The sequence below is a fragment of the Sinocyclocheilus rhinocerous genome, unplaced genomic scaffold (genome assembly GCF_001515625.1).
Source record: "Sinocyclocheilus rhinocerous isolate Xijiao unplaced genomic scaffold, SAMN03320098_v1.1 scaffold1912, whole genome shotgun sequence".
In the NCBI taxonomy this organism is placed as follows: domain Eukaryota; kingdom Metazoa; phylum Chordata; class Actinopteri; order Cypriniformes; family Cyprinidae; genus Sinocyclocheilus; species Sinocyclocheilus rhinocerous.
The window spans coordinates 83,641-103,137 of record NW_015634463.1 but is presented as its reverse complement, the minus strand read 5'-3'; the positions used below and the strand labels follow the sequence as shown (position 1 = coordinate 103,137).

The following is a 19,497-nucleotide window of genomic DNA, read 5'->3' as shown; positions in this document are numbered from 1 at the left end:
TAAAATAGCTTAGAAACTGAGAAGTTCAATCATATATTTCTTAATAACTAAATCCCACAGCTGCACTACTAGTAGAGAGACGCTGCCAGGTAGAATTAATTCACACGCAATCGCTTTCACTAATGCATTCATATAAATGTAATCTTTACTGTGCTACTTTATCTGTATCTGATTTAGAATGAGCAGAAATCTGTGAGAAATATAACGACCCAAAGACAAAAGAACTGATAAAAATGAGCTGTTATAGGAGCAATAGCCATGCGGGCAGCGCTGTGTCATATGCCATAGCTGTGCACAAGGTGTTTGTCACAACTCCAGACTTGGAGATTTGTTCATTAATGACGTCATCAGCGACTAGTCGACTTCGACTCGACTTTCATCACATAAAAGTCGACTTTAAAAAATCAGAATGTGTATATATATATATATATATACATGTATAAAATTAATTTTGTATGGCATGCGTGTAATGATCTGGTACACTCTAATCATACCCTATGCCTCACAGGTTTTGCTTACCTTAGCTCCTTTTATAGATGGCATGACATCTTCTGGTTTTCCTTTGTCCAAAACTTTTCTATGTTGCTGAGAGAAAAAAAGTATCCACAAGTACATTTATAAAATGTAATTACATAGATACATTTATACATCATAGCTTGCTAGAGTTCACATTATGCAAATAGGTTTTCCACCCACCTTTTGCCTGCACAATGGCTCCTTTTTGTTCTCTTCAGCTTTAACCTCTTGCTGAATAACTTCTTTTGGTGTATTTACAGCTAGTACATCATTTATTGTAGATCCAACCACCATAATCTTTGCACCGTTTGTAACTTTGATTTCTCGAAGCGTCTTGTCCTCTGGTAGCAGTCCTTTGTACATCACTTTCTGCATAGCAGGTGGAAGACCTGATAACCATTCAAAACACACACAAAAAAAGTATTTGTCTTCAGTAACTTCAATCCTGATATAATATGGTAGTTCCAAATTATATAACATTATAAAGTCTCACTATGAAGCATTTTACTGTTTTAGTAGTGACATGAGACAGACCAGGGTAGTTTTGTGCTAAAAATTACAACATGCAGTACAAAAAGAACAGTTAGAGATTCAGGTTTGGACACACCAACTCATTTTTTATTATTTCTATTTTACACATTTTAAAATGATAGTAGCCTAATTGCTGTAGGAGGTGCATTCCGGGAAGATTTTTAAAATCTTTTGAAGGAGTTCACATATATGCTGGACACATGTTGGAAAATTAACTTAAATGATTTTAGCAAATGGCTGCAATATAACAAAGAGTGAAAAATTTAAGGGGGTCTGAATACTTTCCGTACCCACTGTATATATATATCTTTACATGCAATTAAATTGGATAATGGATGATGACAGACTCTATTGTCTTCTGTAAACCTGCTTTACAGCTGGAATTGAATTTGTTTCATAATTGGACGAATTTTACAACATTAGCAGTTATTTTCCTGTTTATTAATGTGAAGCAGCTTTGAAATAATCTGTATTGCATTAGGCGCTATATAAGTAAATGTGACTTGACTATGATGCATGTGTCCAAATGTTTAGTTTATCTCTAATTTATTCACAAAAGAGATAATGGATGATGACAGACTCTATTGTCTTCTGTAAACCTGCTTTACAGCTGGAATTGAATTTGTTTCATAATTGGACGAATTTTACAACATTAGCAGTTATTTTCCTGTTTATTAATGTGAAGCAGCTTTGAAATAATCTGTATTGCATTAGGCGCTATATAAGTAAATGTGACTTGACTATGTTGCATGTGTCCAAATGTTTAATTAGTTTATCTCTAATTTATTCACAAAAGAGAACAAACAGGAACGTTCTCCAAGGTCTCACCTGTATGACTTCTGTAAAACACACAAGTCATGCAGGTTTAAATGACATGAGATGATGAGAATGAGAAAACCAAGACAGAAATTTGTTCCATAAAGCATATATGCCATCCAACCACAACTTTCATGCAAATTACCAGTGAGAGTGTGAATCTTCTCTTTCAGCTTAGCACCGGTGCCATCTAAAGGAATTTTAAGGTCATATTTGTTTTTGTTCCAAATGATTTTCACTTCCACCATCTCTTTCCCCTCCTCACTTTCCTCTCCGTTGCTGACAGCAGCAGGCTGAGCCGATGTGCTTTCACCATCGGTAAGAGATGCTTGTTCAGTCCTTGCTGCATCTTCTTGTCCAGCAGCTTCACATGGCACTTCTGGTACCTTCTGTGTGACCTCAGCCTCCATTCCTGCTACCTCACTTCCTGTGAGAACAATTATCAGATGAGAAAGATTTTTTAATTGTATTGATAAGAAAATGTAGTTTTCAATGCGCAAATGTTGACCTGTTTCAGAGTACTGATATGACAATTTCAAACTCTAGTATTAAAGCATTAAAATAAAACAAACAAATCCTCATGGGGCAATATTTTATAACTGATAAGATATATAGCTAATATTAACACTTTTGAGGAAACTAGGCAACTCTCTCAATTTTAGATAAAAGCTGAATTCAAGTGTTTATTCTAGATTCCCACCCACTACTAGTATGTTTTACTTCTGAAATAGTCCTAACTAGACCGTCTCTAGTATACAGGTTTCAAAAGCTAACCGACTAGCTGCTGTCCAGAGGCGCAGAAACATCTAGTAAATTCCCTTATGCTCATTTGTGCCCAACTGTTGAACTAAGACCAATAACTGTAACCACGAGCGACTCGACAGAGCCCGTATTGTAATCGTACACAACTGACTCGTCGGTAACTATAGCCAGCCCGCTGTGCTAATATTCGCAAGCTCATAAGTCTGTGTCTCAAAATTCAGTGAGCTGTCTATCTAGACAGCATCTTTGGGTGCTATTGGCTCGATTGGAACCTTCGTTTAAAGGTTCCAAACGCTTCCGCGATGCCTATAAATGTTAATCGAAAGTTCCAGAAACGTTTTAACGTTTCAGCATCCCTCAGAATGCTGTCTAGGTAGACAGCTCACTAGATTCTGTGACACAGCCGAAGTTTTCGACACGGCTAATCACAGAATATCTAGCTATTATTTCACCCTGACAAGTTAAAACAACGTCCGTTCAGTGTAATAGAAGTGTCAAATTACTGGAACTGATGTAATGCGCCTATAAATAACACTTCAAAGACTGTGTAAATGGCATTTAAGTACATTTTCACGCTACCTACCATCCTGCGCCGCCATGATGATTGTGTACAATATGAGGAAAGGCTGCTGGGAAAGCGCGTGCTGTCAGAGAATGAGCTGTGCGACTTCCTGTAGTGACTTAGCGATTTTAAAATCTGGTGTATGAAACATAACGAGGAATTTTTTGGAACCATAAATTCAGTGATACAGAATGGACATAATTATGAGTTATTCGACAAAATAATAATAATAATAAAATAAAATAAAAAAATCTTATGCCCAAAAAAGTTGTTGTAGTTTCTTTTAAAATTATTCATAAAATATATCATAAACTATCCAGTAAACTATTAAGTTTAATGACAGTATTTTACACCCAATTTCTCCTTTGTCATCACACGTGCCCATTTATTTTAGAATTGTGTTTGTTGCAAAGCATTGCCTTTTGTAATTTTGTAAACAGGAATTTATCCCCTATTAGCAAAAATGTTTTAGTAACTTTAAAAATAAACTTTTTTCATAATTTATTTCTTGCAAAAGTTGACATTCATACATTTTAATTTAAAAGAAATTTCAAGAAATGTGTTTATTCTTAAAAAAAAAAAAACTCAAATTACTTATACGACCTACTGTGTAATACAACAATTTCAGAATTTCATGTATTGTGACCCTCTTAGAATATTTAGTTTAGGCTATTGTCTTTTTGCTTGTAAATGTTACATTCTTTGTTGAAATTCACAAAGAAAAGAGCTTAACGAGGATCCCAGATGTGACGTAGCCTATCGACGTTTGATGATTTCCAAATAATAGTGATTGACTTGCGTTCGGTGTATGGCAAGCCGTTTTAGCTTAAAATATTCCCAGCATTGCTTGTCGTAATTGCATTTTTACTAGTAAGAATTTAATTACAGAGCTCTACAATTAAATTCTTACTAGTAAAAATTTAATTAGAGAGCTCTCTAATTGTACTTGTTACTAGTAAGAATTCAATTGTAGAGCTCTGTAATTAAAAATGAATGGAAGTCAATGGAGACATATGACTAATAAAAATTCAATAGAGATCTCTAATTGGAATTCTTACTAGTAATAATTGAATTAGACAGCTCACTAATCATAATTATTACAAATAAGAATTGAATTAGAGAGCTCTCTAATTGTAATTTTACTAGTAAGAATTTAATTGTAGAGCTCTGTAATTAAATTCTTAGTAATAAAAATGCAATTACGACGAGTAACGCTGGGAATATTTTGTTAATAAAAAAGTCAATATCTATATGGCTTGCCATAGCATATTGCATATAGATCTACGGACGATCTACGCGTAAACTTACCCCTACCTTACCTTGAGGGGTTGGTGATCTTTCAGCGCTTACTCAATCGACAACCTTAGTATAAACAAGTATAGAGATCATTTCACGCACATCCTAATGCGCATACAGTGAATGGCTGCTGATTTTAAAGATCAAGCATGACTGATACAGCAACAACAGCAACTGCGTGTTAAAGTTTGGCTTTGTGAATAGGGTAAGTTATTGCAGTGATACAGTGTTATTGACAGCATGTGTAACTAGCACTGTGCTGTAGCTAACCTGGAATAACTGAGTAGGCTAACTAAAGGTTAGGTGGTCGCTTAAACTTAAAATGTATTAAATAGCTCAACGATACAGAGAATTTATCAAATCATCTTGAAGCAACATTTTTACACAATATATCCAAGCAGCATACTGTACATAGGTTTTATATATATATAAAACCTATGTATGTATATGTGCTTTTATATTTAGGTATTTATTAAATACCGAAATATAAAATCAAATTACAGCATCCCCTCGCCATGAAGTAGTTGCCACGGAAACCATTACATGGATTTTGCATTCCAGCAATTTCCATCTCATGCTTGATGGTCACGATCGCGTACACTTCTGTGACCACCAACTTGTATTCGCTAACGTTTAACTAGGCCTACTGTTATGGATATAATGCAATGCAATTATAGTGTAATACACGTGCTGTAGGATCCCTAATTACTCAACTACTCGGTTTGTTTTCTACCAGTTTGTTTCCTGGATGCTGGTTTCATTTACATGGACAAAGACACACTCGCTGAAACGCTTGCGTCTTACATGAGGATTTAATTGAGCTGAGGATGGCGGATATTAGGACATATAATGTTGTTATTTTGGGAATAGGATTTTTGCTCATTTTTACAGCCTTCACCACCTGTGGTAATATCGAAGTAAGTTGTGTTTAATTCTTATTGCATGCTATAAACTGTAGACTGAAATGTATGGTAGGATGGCATGCTTCATTATGCTGCTGTGTTTGAAAATGTCTTTGAAATGTTTATTTTGTTGTACTGAATTTTTAGCAGTACTTATGCCAAAACTTAAGAATTGCAAGCCTTTAAAGTTTGTAGCAGTTTTAAGTTTTTAATTAGCAACAGTTTCTACCAAAATAGAGCAAAAGCTAAAGTTATTTTACCACGATAAAATGTCCTTCAGACATAATTATAGTCATTTTATTCACACAGTTTTATTGTAGTAACAATACCATGGTGAAAGGCAAGTTTGTTTGTTTTTTTTGTGAAAAACGACATTCACCTTTTCAGTTAGAAACAGTGATGAAAACAGTGTATTGTTGAGGTAAATCTGGGTCAGGCGCATCTCGTGTTTTTGATTTTCCCCATCAGTCAATGAATTATCCTGCATGACTAATGGGAGGAACAAATTCAAATGTCACTGTGGACTCATTTAACCTCACGGTCACCCCACACAAAACCCACAAACTCAATTTAACCATGAAAGGATGTCTTATAAGATTCAAAAAAATATTCTATAAGGTTGATCGATGTGTTGAAAGTTGTAGTGCAAAATGAACCGTCTTTAAAATATTCACGATGACATAAGGGTAGTTGACATATCAACATGTCTTGCAGTGAAACATGCTTCATGTACAACCCTTAAATAGCATTTTTTTTTATCATTCTTTTTTTAATACATGCAGTTTTTAAGGACTTCATATTGACAACATGAATTATTTATTTAACATTAAAAAAAAAACGTTATTTGTCACGTTACAGGGCTATTTAGTTCAACAGCAAAAAGTTTGTTTATTTATTTATTTCCTTTTAGCAAACAGTGGTGAAAAGCTTGAATAGCACTAACTTCACTGGGAGTGGCTATCATAGGTAAGATCTCAGTCCTTCACCTTTTCTACATCTCATATTCATAATTTAGATATTTATGATGGATATGTAAATATAATACATTGCACTGTAAAAAAAAAATCATTATATCATTTTAGTTGATTTAATGAGCCTTCATAGCTTTAATTCGGTTTTCTTCATCAGTAATTAGATTATTGTAATTAGTGATTAAAGTGGTTGAAAAAGTGTGAAGAACTCATCACTGTATAGGTTGGCACCAGTTTGATTTAAAATTTAAGGTAGCAATTAAACTTTCATTTGCAATTTTAGTCAGTTGAACGCTGGTGAGTTTGTAATTGTGACAAAGAAATACAAATGGTGCATTATTTCACAGTGCAATATGACAAGAGAAGTAGAGGCTAACAAATCATATCACATTTTCTAATGTCAGAAATGGAAGGTAAAATAAACTAGGTGTAGATATTATGAAAATATGTTTGAAATGGGATATTCAACATTTATTTTTCCTTTTTTCTTTTCACAGCCTTGGAATAATATATGGAGTTTTTTCATTCTGTAATGTGTTAGCTCTCATTATCGTTGCAATAATTGGACCACAGTTTACCATGTTCTTGAGTGGAGTTCTTTATAGGCAAGTATCTCAGATTTCTTTCTGACTGTTCATCTTGTAGTCATCATGCCACCGTTTTCTCTGTTGTTCACTTCTGTGTGTTTTTCAGTGGTTATATAGCTGTATTCATCATTCCATCCACATGGTCCTTTTATTTCACATCAGTAGTAATTGGCATTGGAGCAGCCAGTAAGTAGATATTTAAAACACACAATCACACTCATAGTGTATTTCACTTCATCAAATATTTCATCACCTGCCAGCTAATAATTGACTGAATAGTTCCCCCAAAACTATTTAGTTAAAGAGGTCATATGATGCGATTTCAATTTTTCCTTTCTCTTTGGAGTGTTACAAGCTCTTGGTGCATAAAGAAGATCTGTAAAGTTGCAAAGACTAAAGTCTCAAATCCAAATTCTTTATAAAAGTTAAGAGTCAGCCACGCCTACCTAAAACGGCTCGTTCTAACACGCCCCCACGTCTACGTCACGATGTGGGAAGATTTGCATAACGCCGCCCAAATGTTCACGCAAAGAAAGAAGGCGTAACTTTTATTCTCGCTGTAGTATTGTTTTTGCCGCCGCCGCTATTTCGTGAAGGCGCTGTGTGATTCATTGTGAAAGCGAAACTACTTTGTTTGGCCTTCTAAAAGAGGACGATATCCGCTTCGTCATGCCTAGAGCTGATTCGTGCTGGTCGCTGAGGGAATACATCAACTTCGCGCTGTGGATCGCCGGATCGGCTTTCACCGTGGACGAAGCGGAGTCTAGCCCAGGGTCGTCACATGTGGTTGCCGCAAGCCCGCCCGCCTCCGCTCACTCAAGCCGGCCTCCGCTCACTCTAGCCGGCCTCCGCTCACTCTAGGCCTCTGACCTCCGCTCACTCTAGCCCGCCGTGTGTGACGCTGTGTCATTTGACCCCTTTAATTCTCACCCTCAGACCAAGATTCAGATGAGTTGTTCATCAGAACTATTCCTTTAACCACATAAATAATTAAATATTTTTCTCATTAAATACAAAACTTGTATGCAGTGCTGCAAAATTTTCTCAGTCGGTGTGGTTAGTCTTTTATGTACAGTACACACTACAACAGAAGTAGATGTTTCACATTTTTAAATTCCTTCACCCACTTAAGCAATACGGTAGAGGCAGGTTATAGTTGTCACTCCAAAAAGGTACTATAGTTGCATTGTTTTGTTAACACTGGTGAATCCAATATGGTCAGTCAAAATGAATCGCAGGCGATAGTTTAAATGACAGTTAAAGGTTTTAATTACTTATTTGTTAAGAGGGGTTTAATATTAAGTAGTACATTAATTCATTTTTTAATCATTATAATTGGTGCAACCTGCCTTTTTTCTATCCACAGTGCTTTGGACAGCTCAAGGGCACTTTCTGGTGGAGAACTCTGATGCTTCCACCATCAACAGGAACACAGGATTGTTTTGGGCTTTACTGCAGTGCAGGTCAGGAAGAGACAGCTGCAAACACTTACATAGAGCTCAGTCTGATGCACAATTAACCTGAAATTATAATCTGAGATTCACTTGAACAGATTACCCTTAATCATCTGTGATCATCAACAGTAAACTAATATGGAAGGTTAGGAGTCAAAGCAATAGATATTCATCAGCAGCATTCAGATTAATAACTATATGCATCTCTTAAAGGCATAGTTCACTCAAATATAATGGCTGTTGTTCCAAACTTGTGTTATGTTCTTTCTTCTGTGAAAGAACACAAAAATGATAAATTAGACAGAATGTCTAATTTTGTCTTGTCCATATAAAATGAAAATAAATGTAAACTGCCATACTCTAAAAATAAAACAAGAACATCATAAATACAGTCCAAATTTCTCTATATTCCAATGTATGTTTCAGTGTTAACTTAGTATTTTATTATCATTGAGATTCATATTTTTAATATTATTATATATTATATTATTTTAATAATATTATTAATATTTTGAATTGGTTTTCATTTTTACATTTGCTGTTTTCATTGTAATTTTAGTTAGTTTTAGTAATTTTGTTGTGTGTTTCTGTTATTGTTTTTTAATATGTCTATAGTTTTTATTAATTTTATTTCAGTTTTAGTTTTAGTTATTTTAGCACATCATGTTAAACTACATGGCAAAGAGATGTCATGTTGCCTTGGCAGCTAGTTTAAGTTAAAACAATTTTTTTTTTTTAAGTAATGTAAAAAAATTACAGTGGTTTTAGTTTTAGTTTAATATAATGTTTATATTATTTATATTACTTCATTGTATGGAAAATGGAAGCTTGGACATTCTACCCAAGGCTCCTTTTGTGTTTAACTGAAGAAAAAAGTCATATTGGAGGAGTTATACAAACTTACTAACCAAATCAGTAAAACCATCAAAAGCTATGTTTTAACCACTTTAAACTGTCCATGATTCCTGTATGAAAAATTCTATATGTGTTTTCTTTCCAGTATGTTGTTTGGAAATCTATACATTTATTTTGATTGGAAAGGAAAAACTGAAATTACAGGTAACATGATGGTTTGAAAAATCATATTTTGATAAAAGCAACTTGATTGTGTTCACTCTTTGATTTAACTTAAGTTAAGCCGCACTTATTTAATCTCTGCTAACTATATACTAACTCTCAAATGACAAAAATATTTCAAAATTTAAGAATAAATTGTTTTTTTTCCTAATGTGTGTGTACATTTTTTTTCTGTCACATATTTTACCCACAGATAAAGACAGAAGGATTATGTTTACTGCTCTGTTGGTTATCTCAGCACTCGGGACACTAAGTTTTCTTGCATTGAGGAAGGTCTGTCAGCAGGAAGAGGTTCTCTCTGAAGACGAGGGCCAGTCTCTGTTATCGGCAAGATTGAAGTAAATTCACTCATTCATTTAGTGAATCATGATGTTGAATGAGAGTTTCCACTTTGCACCAAAAACAAAAAAAGTTTTACATTTCCTTTCACAGATCCAACAATAAGGATTTTTGTTCTGCTTCCCAATCTGGCCAGAAATTCAGATTAATACTTGCCCTGTCGATATGTACCAGCGCAAAAAAAAAAAGTTTAATGTGTGGTTTTATATTCTTCATTTTAACAAAAGCAAAAAATAAATGAATAAAATACAACAAATAATTTAATAGGTTTTTAATGTCCAATAATTACGGGAAATGATGTGACTCCATGATAACCCCAATCCATAAACTTTTGTTGGAAAACGATGGTGATTGCTACTTACAGATACTTATTGTTTGAATTCTCATTGGTCGCTGATATAATTTGTTGTGTAATTTTAGATATAAACAAAGAGCAACATCTGCTGTGATGGAAGCGAAAACACAGTTTAGTAAGTTCATATGGCTTAATTTTCACATTTGTAACATGATCTGCTATTTTTTTATAAAACTATTTTATTAAAGAATTATTCAAAGAGTAATTATACAAATTGGTCATCCATTGTAGTGGTTCGTCAGTTAATTGTTGTTTTATTCAAACCCATTTTTTTATTGATTGATCGATTTATTGCTTTTGTCTTTTTTCCTTTAGAGACGATTTTGGAAATCTTCAAAACAAAAACCATATTGCTATTAAGTTTCTGCATGGCATACAGTGGTAAGGACATCACTAAAGGAAACAGCCATTAATTCCATGAGCATTTGAGCATGATGAATGTGTTTTGATTGCTGCGGTTTCATTGAAGGTTTGGAGCTGTCATTTTACAGTGGCGTTTATGGAACCTGCATTGGAGCTACGACACACTTTGGCGATGTAGCAAAAGGCTTAATTGGCATTTCAGGCATTATGGTGGGAATCGGAGAAATAGTTGGTCAGTGTACTTTCAGTTTGCAGAAGTATGAAGTGTGGACAATTAGATGTCAATTTTAGTAGTATGGACATCTAAAGACAAGCTGGGCAGGTACTTTAATAGGATTGGAGCTTGATTAGATATTGTCTCTTGTTTGCAGGGGGAGGATTGTTTGGCCTTGTATTGAAGAATAACCGTTTCAGGCGCACTTCAGTTGTCTTCTTAGGGATGGTTGTGCACTTTGTGGCCTTCTACTTGATATTCCTCAACATACCAGATGATGCACCTGTGGTTTTCCAAACAAGCTCACAACATAAGCCATATCTGGTACCAAGGTACAATAATAATTTAAGAGAGATCTGCAAAATAATTTGAAACAAAACCAAAAACTGGCAGGGAATGCATTAATTGATAAAAAAAAAAATACACTGAATGCAATATAAGCTGTTTGGATCATCTGCTGAGCTACATTTTGTTTCCTAAAGAGTGCAGTGTTGCATTGTTGATGGCGCTGTGTTCATTTATTCACACTTGTAGCGTGTCCATCGCCCTGCTGTGCAGCTTCCTGCTGGGTCTTGGGGACAGCTGTTTCAATACGCAACTCTACAGCATTCTGGGCCGGGCGTTTGCTGAGCAGAGTGCACCAGCCTTTGCTATATTCAAATTCATACAGGTAACGACAGTCTGCATTTTTTAAAATTGTATTCTGCTTGATATCAACAAGCCTGCTGTGTTATTGAATCAAGGAAAACACAGGCCAGTTTGCTTGCATAATACTGTGTCGTAAAATATGGGGCCATAGACACTGTGTAAGGAAGTTTTGTTTTTTTAATTATTATTAAATTAATATTTTTATTTGATCAAGGACTTGAATTAATCAAAAGTGACAGTAAAGACACTTATGTTACAAAATATTTCTACCACAAATAAATGCTGTTATTTTAAACTTTCTATTCATCAAAGAACCCTGAAGAAATGTATCAGTTTTTATAAAAATCTTAAGCAGTACAACTGTTTTCAACATTGATAATAATAAGAAATACTTGTTGAGCAGTAAATCAGCATATTAGAATGATTTCTGAAGGATCATGTGACACTGAAGACTCGAGTAATGATGCTGAAAATTCTTTGACATCACAGGAATGAATTACATTTTTAAATATATTAAAATAGAAAACAGTTATTTTTAAATTGTAATAATATTTCTCATCATTAATGTTTTTACTGATCAAATAAATACTACCCCGGTGAGCATAAGAGACTTCTTTTAAGAAAAATGTGTGTTTGAGTGTTATATAATAACTAAATGACATATATCAAGAAAAAATATCATTAAAAATAACATTTACACAGACTTGTGTGTATCTATGTATCTTTGTGGATCTAATCAGTGGACTAATGCATAGCCGACATTCTTGCAGTATAGGCTACTTGCATGGATGATGGTACTTAATCTGATATGATTAGGCGTGGTGTTTTGAGAATTTGAGAACTGCTGGTTTATGTCAGTAGAATATCTGATTAGTATTTAGAGACTAAAATAAGGTTCTGAAAGTTCGAAAAAATAATACTGTGCTTCATTAAAAGCTTTTTAGTTTTCCCTTAACTTTGGCAGATAGAGTTTACCCCATAACGTTCTTGATGAATAAACTGCATTTAAAGTTCCGGTGGCCAATAAATAAGGTGAAGTGTATTCAATATGAATTCGATTCAGTGTGTCAATAATACAGTCCCTCTCTCAGTCTATTTTTGCAGCAGTGGCGTTCTTCTACAGTGGTTATATACTGCTGACCTGGCAGCTCCTCGTGATGGTCGTCATGGGATTCACAGGAACGCTGTGTTTTTTCATGGTGGAGAGGATGCAGAATATGTCAGCTGACACACAGGAGTATTAGGTTGGGGTCTTTCTCAGGACACATTTCAGTAAGTGTACTACTTGCACTATTTGTTTGTTGTAATTAAGATGAAGTTGGTAGTATAAAACACTACTCGTGATTTATGCGCAAGTGCCTTTGTTTTTGTAGGACTTTTGGGACCTTAAAAATACAGATGGAATTACAGTTATTATTTTTTTTATTTACATGCTATATGATAGAAAATTGTTAGTTGGAATTGCATTACGATTTTCCATATCTTTAATGGAATTGTATTATGCTAAAAATTATATTTCAATATTTTAAAGGTGCACCCGTTTAGGTTATGTTTATGTTGTGTTGACTGACGTGGCAGACGTCTTATACTGATACCTAGTGGCGTAGTTGCAGCATCACGTAAAAGCAAAGGCTCTTGAATCTCACTGATTCTGTTGTAGAAATTCACTTGACTTAGTTATTCCATGAGCGAAGGTGTCGGATAACAGCTGGGTTAGCGAGATAAAACTAGTATTCAGCTGGTCATGTGATTATTGGACCTGCTCCATGTAAAATATAACAGCTTTTATTATGCTACTGATATGACTGGAGCCTTAGTCTCGTGTGAGATTTTAAACAGATTTTTATTAAGTATAATCCATCTCTTTATGTGTATTATTTGTTAAACAAATACATAATGAGGAAAAATACTGAGTGCACCTTTAAATTTCATGTAAAATGATGTTGGTGACGATCAGATGATTAACCACTAAATTTGAAATATGTATACACCATACAACTTACAGTCAAAAGTTTGGAATCATTAAGATGTTTATGTTTTTGAAAGAAGTCTCTTATATATAGAAAAAACTGAAATGAATTGTCTACACACAGCGGAGCTGTATCATTTCAATTAAGAAAGCATTTTTCTCAGGGTCCTGCTATATAACTGTGATTTGTATAGGATCTGTAACTCTAAAAGGCTAAAGACATGCCAATCCGCTTTTAGTTTTCTTTTCTAAAATGATTTTATACTTGTATACACTCTGTGTCCTTTATTGTGAACCATTGTTAAGTTGATAAACCATACCAGATAAGCTGGTTCAGATAATGAAAGTATTACTCCTAGATAGCCAGACAGTGATGTCATGAGGACTCTGTCACAAGACAGTCAGAACTGGTTTAAACAATATTTACACAAACGTCGTCTTCATGACAAATGTCTTGAAGACACAAGTCTTCGAGTGAAAAATTTAAGGGGGTCTGAATACTTTCCGTACCCACTGTACATGTGTTCGTACATCACAAAAGTGCTGGTTGTTGTAAACCAGTGTGTATCTGAAGCAACAGCTCTCTAGGCATACAGTTAACATGAGATTATTTGTTCTGGAACCAGTTTAGTAAATCTGGCTTTTTAAAGATTCAGTTACCTATATTAAGTGTAATGAATAATGATTGAAGCAAGTTTTACATTACATTTTACATAGCATAAAATGATGCTGAACATTACAGAAATACTGTATCTTGTTATGCATAATACATGATATAGTTCAGTCTGTGTTTTGTATTTTTGAATGTGTCATTTGGATGTCTTTTTACATTTGTACTACACCCCTGCTACACACTATCCAATTTAAGGCATACATTTCATAGATTGCAGCTATGCAATAATTTATATGTGTCACATTGTAAATATTTGTGTTTAGATTTAGCCTCATTGTGCAAAAATCGGATTTTTGAACTTGTTAATTGACAATCAGTATAAAACATTCTAACCTTTTGGGTTTGATTTGATATTTTAAGGCATTTCAATAAAGAATTATTATTATTATTATTATTATGTGTTCATGTCTATTAGGGATGCCATTATACATACCCTTTTGGTTTCTGTACCCAATATTTAAAAAATTTACAAATGTAATAAAAATATAGGTATCGGCATCGGTATCGGCAAGTACCAAAAATAAAAGTATCGGTATCGGGCGAGTACTGGAAAAAGTGGTATCGGTGCATCCCTAATGTCTATGTATAAATTAAATGTGTTCATGTCCATGTATTTCCATTTACATGGACCTTTTCACTGACCATTACAATGTAGTATATTTATAGTACTTTTACTGTCTTTTGATTATTATTTGTCCACATTATAGTTTAGTGCGTGTATAATTCAGCGATTATTACCACAGTACTGAATCTCACATCAATGTAATGAATTTCATGAACTTCTCGATTGAGTCTGCCTGAGAAAAAGAAGCATGAAAAGGAAGCCCTTCACTTTGAGGAAAAAAAATAAAAATCAAAATATCAATAAAATCATTTTGGGATTTTCAGTACTTTTTTCTTTCGTTGGTGTAAATTTTGATGCCTCTGAATTTAAACATGTATTGTATCTTTATGATTGAAATCATAAAAATTTCAATCACAGCTATTAAGTGAGACTGGGGGCATTTCTAACAAAAAACTAAATAACAAAAAGTGTCACCCACAACATTGTTTAATATATACTGTATATTTTTATTTTTGTGGAAAAAATAAAACGGTGCAAAAAATACAAGACTGACACGGCAATAATAATAAAAACAGTAATATTAACTTTACATTTTACATTAACAAATGTAACTCTCAATGTGCATCAAACAATAAAAGGCTGTAAAACATATATACAGTAGATTGATCAGGATTATCTAAGACTATTAATACACATGCAGTAATGAATTTGAGACAAATCTAGATAGACTTACAGGTGGTGAACTCAACTGTTGCGTTCTGGTCACTAGATATACTATGATCATTATAGTCAGAGCTCATTGTTGCTGTCAGAATGTAGTTGGTATTTGGCTGGAGATTTTTGGCCACAATCTCAAAGGATCCCACGGTGTTCGGCACTGTCTTGGATATCTGTATTAACATGTATATATATAAATATACACACACATTAATATACACATTGAAATGGTTCATATTATCTATACATCATATATCATCTTCCTTACATTTTCATGTCCTCCTTTGATGCCATAGGTCAGATTTATTCTCAAGGATTCAAAAAAATTTCTTCGTACCAAACCACTTTTGTCATACTGGTCATCCCAAGTTACATTAAAGTTTCCATTTTCAGTCTTTTGCACTGATAAGACTGGAGATTTCGGTTTGACTACAGAAAACCAAAAACACATATGTAAACGTGTCAGATAAGGTCGGATTAAACTTTTAATATATTTTTTTAAAATTATTTTAGAGCTAAAAAGCATGTAAATTCAACAAATGTCATAGAGAAGGATTAACAAGAGCTCATAGACAACATTTATACTCACTGAAGTCTGAAGTCATGAATCTTTCGCTTAATAAAACATTTGTTCCTTCCAGAAGTGTAGTATTGAAGATCTCTGTTGCAACAAACCCTTGCACTTTAATTTTGCACTCACAATTGTCACTGTGATGACTTCTTTCAAAGATGCATGTATACTTTTCAAACCTGCAATTTAAGAGATATTTGTGTCAATTGATTGCTAAATGAACAGCAATACATTTAGTTATAGAGGAACTACAGGCCTGGACAAACACTCACTTGTTGAATACAGGATGTGTGATGTTGAGCTTGTATCCAGAGCAGCTTTGGAGACGGTCAGAGGAGAGACTGCATTTCATTTCTGTCTCATAGTCATTAAAACACTTCAAGTCCTCCTTTGTGGGCACTACAGTGATTGGAAAATAAAAGACTGGGTGAAATCACTATCACAAATGACCACAGCAGAAGCAGCTTTGCAAAAGTAAAAGTGGTTTAACACTAAAACACTGTAAAATGTATAAAGGATGCCAAAATGAATTTTGAGGAGAGCAAGTAACAATTCATGTCTAAATTATGATTTGTGATCATATTAATGGATTGTTATCTGAATCATCAGCTTTTCTCGTTTATTCTGATGTAGGCCTATAGCTAATAGTTCACGACATTTTCATCATTGGGGGCCACACACATTAGGCTACACGGAAAATAACGGTGTATAGAGTTACATTGGACACAATTGTGGCAGCATACATACATACGATATGTTTTCAGAGTTTAGAGACTGTGTTTTAAAGCTTACCGTAACAAAGTGCCTGGCAGAACAGTGTGAGGATGATCTGACTCAGAAGAACTGTGGAAAACATTGTGACCGTGCTGTAAAAAGAAGAAAGCTCAAATTAAACACACGGTTTCACTCACAAACACACAAAAAGGCCAATAAATGCTCAGTTTAAGCCCTACGCATAGCAGAACAAGAACATGCGGGACTGAAGTTTCGTTATTCGGACATCAGATCTGACCATTTTTGGTGCTTCCGCCCGCGTTTAGAGAAGTTCTTTATAAACGAGGTTAGGCAATTATGGGTCAACAACAGGACACAGAAATTTTGACTTTTGACTTATTTTTTTTTATTATTATTATTATATATATATTTGTTTAATGTATACTCATTTCGCTTAACAGGTTATGTGGGATGTGAGAGGAGAAAACATTTCCTCCACTATCCCATACTGGTTACTATTAAACAAGGTTAATTTATTTCATGAATGTGTAAAATTGTGAGGTTGAAAACCAGTAGAAATGCCTTATGTCGTGACTTTACACAAACGCCCAGCAATGGCGCTGCAATCATCCAAATGACTAATCTATAAACGCTGCTTATGATATCATTTTGTTACTGATGACAGTTAAAGCTGCAGTCCGTAACTTTTTTTGGTTAAAAATGATCCAAAATCAATATTTGAGCAAGTACATAACCAGCCAGTGTTCGAAACTATCGCCTTACTTTAGCCCGATTCACAACGGTTAGCTTATAATAATGTTTTTTTAATTTGAGTGGTAGGGGTAGGTTTTCAGGGGTAGACGTATGTCACGTCTGTAAACATAAAGAAGTTGTCCCGGCTACTAGGCTATTGCATGTGAGGATCCTGCAGGTGGCGGATAGTTTATAGCCTTTTCTCACAGCAGCCAGAATAATGAAATGTATCATTTTGATGGCGGACAAATCTTTGTAATCCCAGGCTATCTGTAATCAGAAGCATATTTTATAACTGGAATATAATTAAATTTCATTCATATGTGAATGTCACACCCTTTATGGATTATGTGTTTATGAAACACATGTGAATGAAATTAAATTATATTCCAGTTATAAAATGTGCTTTTGATTACAGATAGCCTGGGATTACAAAGATTTGTATTTTAAAGAAAACCAGTTCAAAGGGAGCATAATTTGCTTTTTGGGTTAAAAGAATTTCTTAATATGAAATTCGAAGAGTATGACAATTAGATTAGACTGTGCAGAAATTGAAATCTACACGCTAATACACACTATACTCATAGTCACCAATGCTGATGCTGTTAACATTAATCATTTGAGAATAAAGTATAACAATAATAATAATTTGAACGGTTTGATGTGATATGAGCTAACCGATCTTTAGATTTAATCACCATTGGTAGCGAGATTTATGGTAATGCTTTTTTCCTCAGTCGGTCAGAACAAACGTGGCAGACTTTTTACTTACTTGTTCAGATGGCAAAATACAGTGAAAATTCTTATTTGGGTCATATATTCCAAGACGTAGCTAGAATCTGTGATTGTGAAGTACAGTAAATATCCACACCGGTGCGGTGACTGACTGCCACACACACATACTCTTCAGAACATTTGCCTTACTTTAGCCCGATTCACAACGGTCAGCTTATAATAATGTTTTCTATTTTGAGTGGTACGGGTAGGTTTTCGCGGGAAATTCGAGCATGGCACTGCATCATTACGTCACTTCTGTAAACATAAAGAAGTTGTCCCGGCTACTAGACTATCGCATGTGAGGATCCTGCAGGTGGCCGATCGTTTATAGCCTTTTCTCACAGCTGCTGGAATAATTAAATGTATCATTTTGATGGCGGATTGTAATCCATAAAGGATTATGTGTTTATGAAACACATGTGAATGAAATTAAATTATATTCCAGTTATAAAATGTGCTTTTGATTACAGATAGCCTGGGATTACAAAGATTTGTATTTTAAAGAAAACCAGTTCGAAGGGAGCATAATTAGCTTTTTGGGTTAAAAAATGTCTTAATTTGAAATTCAAGGAGAATGACAATTAGATTAGACTGTGCAGAAATTGAAATCTAAACGCTAATACACACTATACTCATAGTCACCAATGCTGATGTTGTTAACATTAATCATCTGAGAATAAATTATAACAATAGTAATAATTTGAACGGTTTGATGTGATATGAGCTAAGCGATCTTTAGATTTAATCACCATTGGTAGTGAGATTTATGGTAATGCTTTTTTCCTCAGTTGGTCAGAACAAACGTGGCAGACTTGTTACTTACTTGTTCAGATGGCAATATACGGTGAAAATTCTTATTTGGGTCATATTCCAAGACTTAGGCTAGAATCTGTGATTGCGAAGTACAGTAAATATCCACACCGGTGCGGTGACTGACTGCCACACATACTCTTCAGAACATTAGATTCATCCAAGCTGGAGCCGTGCCGACTCACAACCCACGCAAGCTAGATAATTCTGCACACAGCTGCAATTCCAGGTTTTCAAACAGAGATGGCAACAAAGAGGCAAAACTTACGGACTGCAGCTTTAATAAACAGAAGTAAAAGTGTCATCCACACCTAAATGTATCATAGAAGATGAGGCCGTTTTTGAACTGCACATTAACGCCACCAGAGCTACACCTGTCCAACTGACTATTCTACCATTTTTCTGTCGCATGACATGAACTTTATAGGCCCTATAGACAACTTTCAATAGTTAGCCTACATAATTATGGACCTTTAGTTTTCATAGCCTATTGTTATACATAATTCATTCTATTCATATCGCATTCGATTACAGTACCACTTTCTAGAGAACAAA

General features: G+C 34.4%; 3 protein-coding genes across 4 annotated transcripts in view; 1 reads left to right on the top strand and 2 right to left on the bottom strand.

Moving 5' to 3' along the window:
• LOC107745602 (ubiquitin domain-containing protein UBFD1-like) overlaps nucleotides 1-3,291 on the bottom strand; it is a 7,415-nt gene extending 4,124 nt beyond the window's left edge. The window contains exons 1-4 of the mRNA XM_016559507.1: nucleotides 3,209-3,291; nucleotides 2,009-2,290; nucleotides 697-905; nucleotides 520-585 (exon numbers count right to left, since the gene is read on the bottom strand). Of these exons, the coding sequence (XP_016414993.1) occupies nucleotides 520-585; nucleotides 697-905; nucleotides 2,009-2,290; nucleotides 3,209-3,224 (573 nt within the window). The 5' untranslated portion in view covers nucleotides 3,225-3,291. The remainder of the gene's footprint in view (nucleotides 1-519; nucleotides 586-696; nucleotides 906-2,008; nucleotides 2,291-3,208) is intronic.
• Nucleotides 3,292-4,507: 1,216 nt separating this feature from the next.
• Nucleotides 4,508-14,440, top strand: LOC107745580 (UNC93-like protein MFSD11). Of its 2 annotated transcripts, XM_016559468.1 has the most exons (15): nucleotides 4,508-4,688; nucleotides 5,220-5,400; nucleotides 6,296-6,351; nucleotides 6,854-6,961; nucleotides 7,050-7,129; nucleotides 8,310-8,406; nucleotides 9,398-9,456; nucleotides 9,668-9,812; nucleotides 10,234-10,283; nucleotides 10,484-10,549; nucleotides 10,638-10,763; nucleotides 10,903-11,077; nucleotides 11,280-11,415; nucleotides 12,485-12,665; nucleotides 12,767-14,440. In XM_016559468.1, exons 2-14 carry the CDS (start codon nucleotides 5,311-5,313, stop codon nucleotides 12,635-12,637), a joined length of 1,341 nt encoding a protein of 446 aa, XP_016414954.1. In that variant the 5' UTR covers nucleotides 4,508-4,688; nucleotides 5,220-5,310; the 3' UTR covers nucleotides 12,638-12,665; nucleotides 12,767-14,440. The 2 variants fall into 2 exon arrangements, with proteins under 2 accessions (XP_016414954.1, XP_016414953.1); XM_016559467.1 differs by having other exon boundaries at nucleotides 12,485-14,440.
• Nucleotides 14,441-15,141: 701 nt separating this feature from the next.
• LOC107745583 (interleukin-4 receptor subunit alpha-like) lies at nucleotides 15,142-16,911 on the bottom strand. Its single transcript, XM_016559471.1, has 6 exons — nucleotides 16,901-16,911; nucleotides 16,681-16,771; nucleotides 16,161-16,287; nucleotides 15,907-16,067; nucleotides 15,586-15,746; nucleotides 15,142-15,490 (listed from the first exon to the last, which is right to left on the bottom strand). The coding sequence occupies exons 1-6, from the start codon at nucleotides 16,901-16,903 to the stop codon at nucleotides 15,320-15,322; spliced, it is 714 nt and encodes a 237-aa protein (XP_016414957.1). The 5' UTR covers nucleotides 16,904-16,911; the 3' UTR covers nucleotides 15,142-15,319.
• Between the last annotated feature and the right edge of the window lie 2,586 nt (nucleotides 16,912-19,497).

Excerpts from the sequence above, each read along its gene's own strand:
- LOC107745580 (XM_016559468.1), top strand. The coding sequence starts at position 5,311 with ATGGCGGATATTAGGACATATAATGTTGTTATTTTGGGAATAGGATTT. Across the intron at positions 5,401-6,295 it reads CCACCTGTGGTAATATCGAA|CAAACAGTGGTGAAAAGCTT; the intron begins GTAAGTTGTGTT and ends ATTTCCTTTTAG. Across the intron at positions 6,962-7,049 it reads TTGAGTGGAGTTCTTTATAG|TGGTTATATAGCTGTATTCA; the intron begins GCAAGTATCTCA and ends TGTGTTTTTCAG.
- LOC107745583 (XM_016559471.1), bottom strand. Across the intron at positions 16,288-16,680 it reads CTGCCAGGCACTTTGTTACG|TGCCCACAAAGGAGGACTTG; the intron begins GTAAGCTTTAAA and ends CAATCACTGTAG. Across the intron at positions 16,068-16,160 it reads ACACATCCTGTATTCAACAA|GTTTGAAAAGTATACATGCA; the intron begins GTGAGTGTTTGT and ends CTTAAATTGCAG.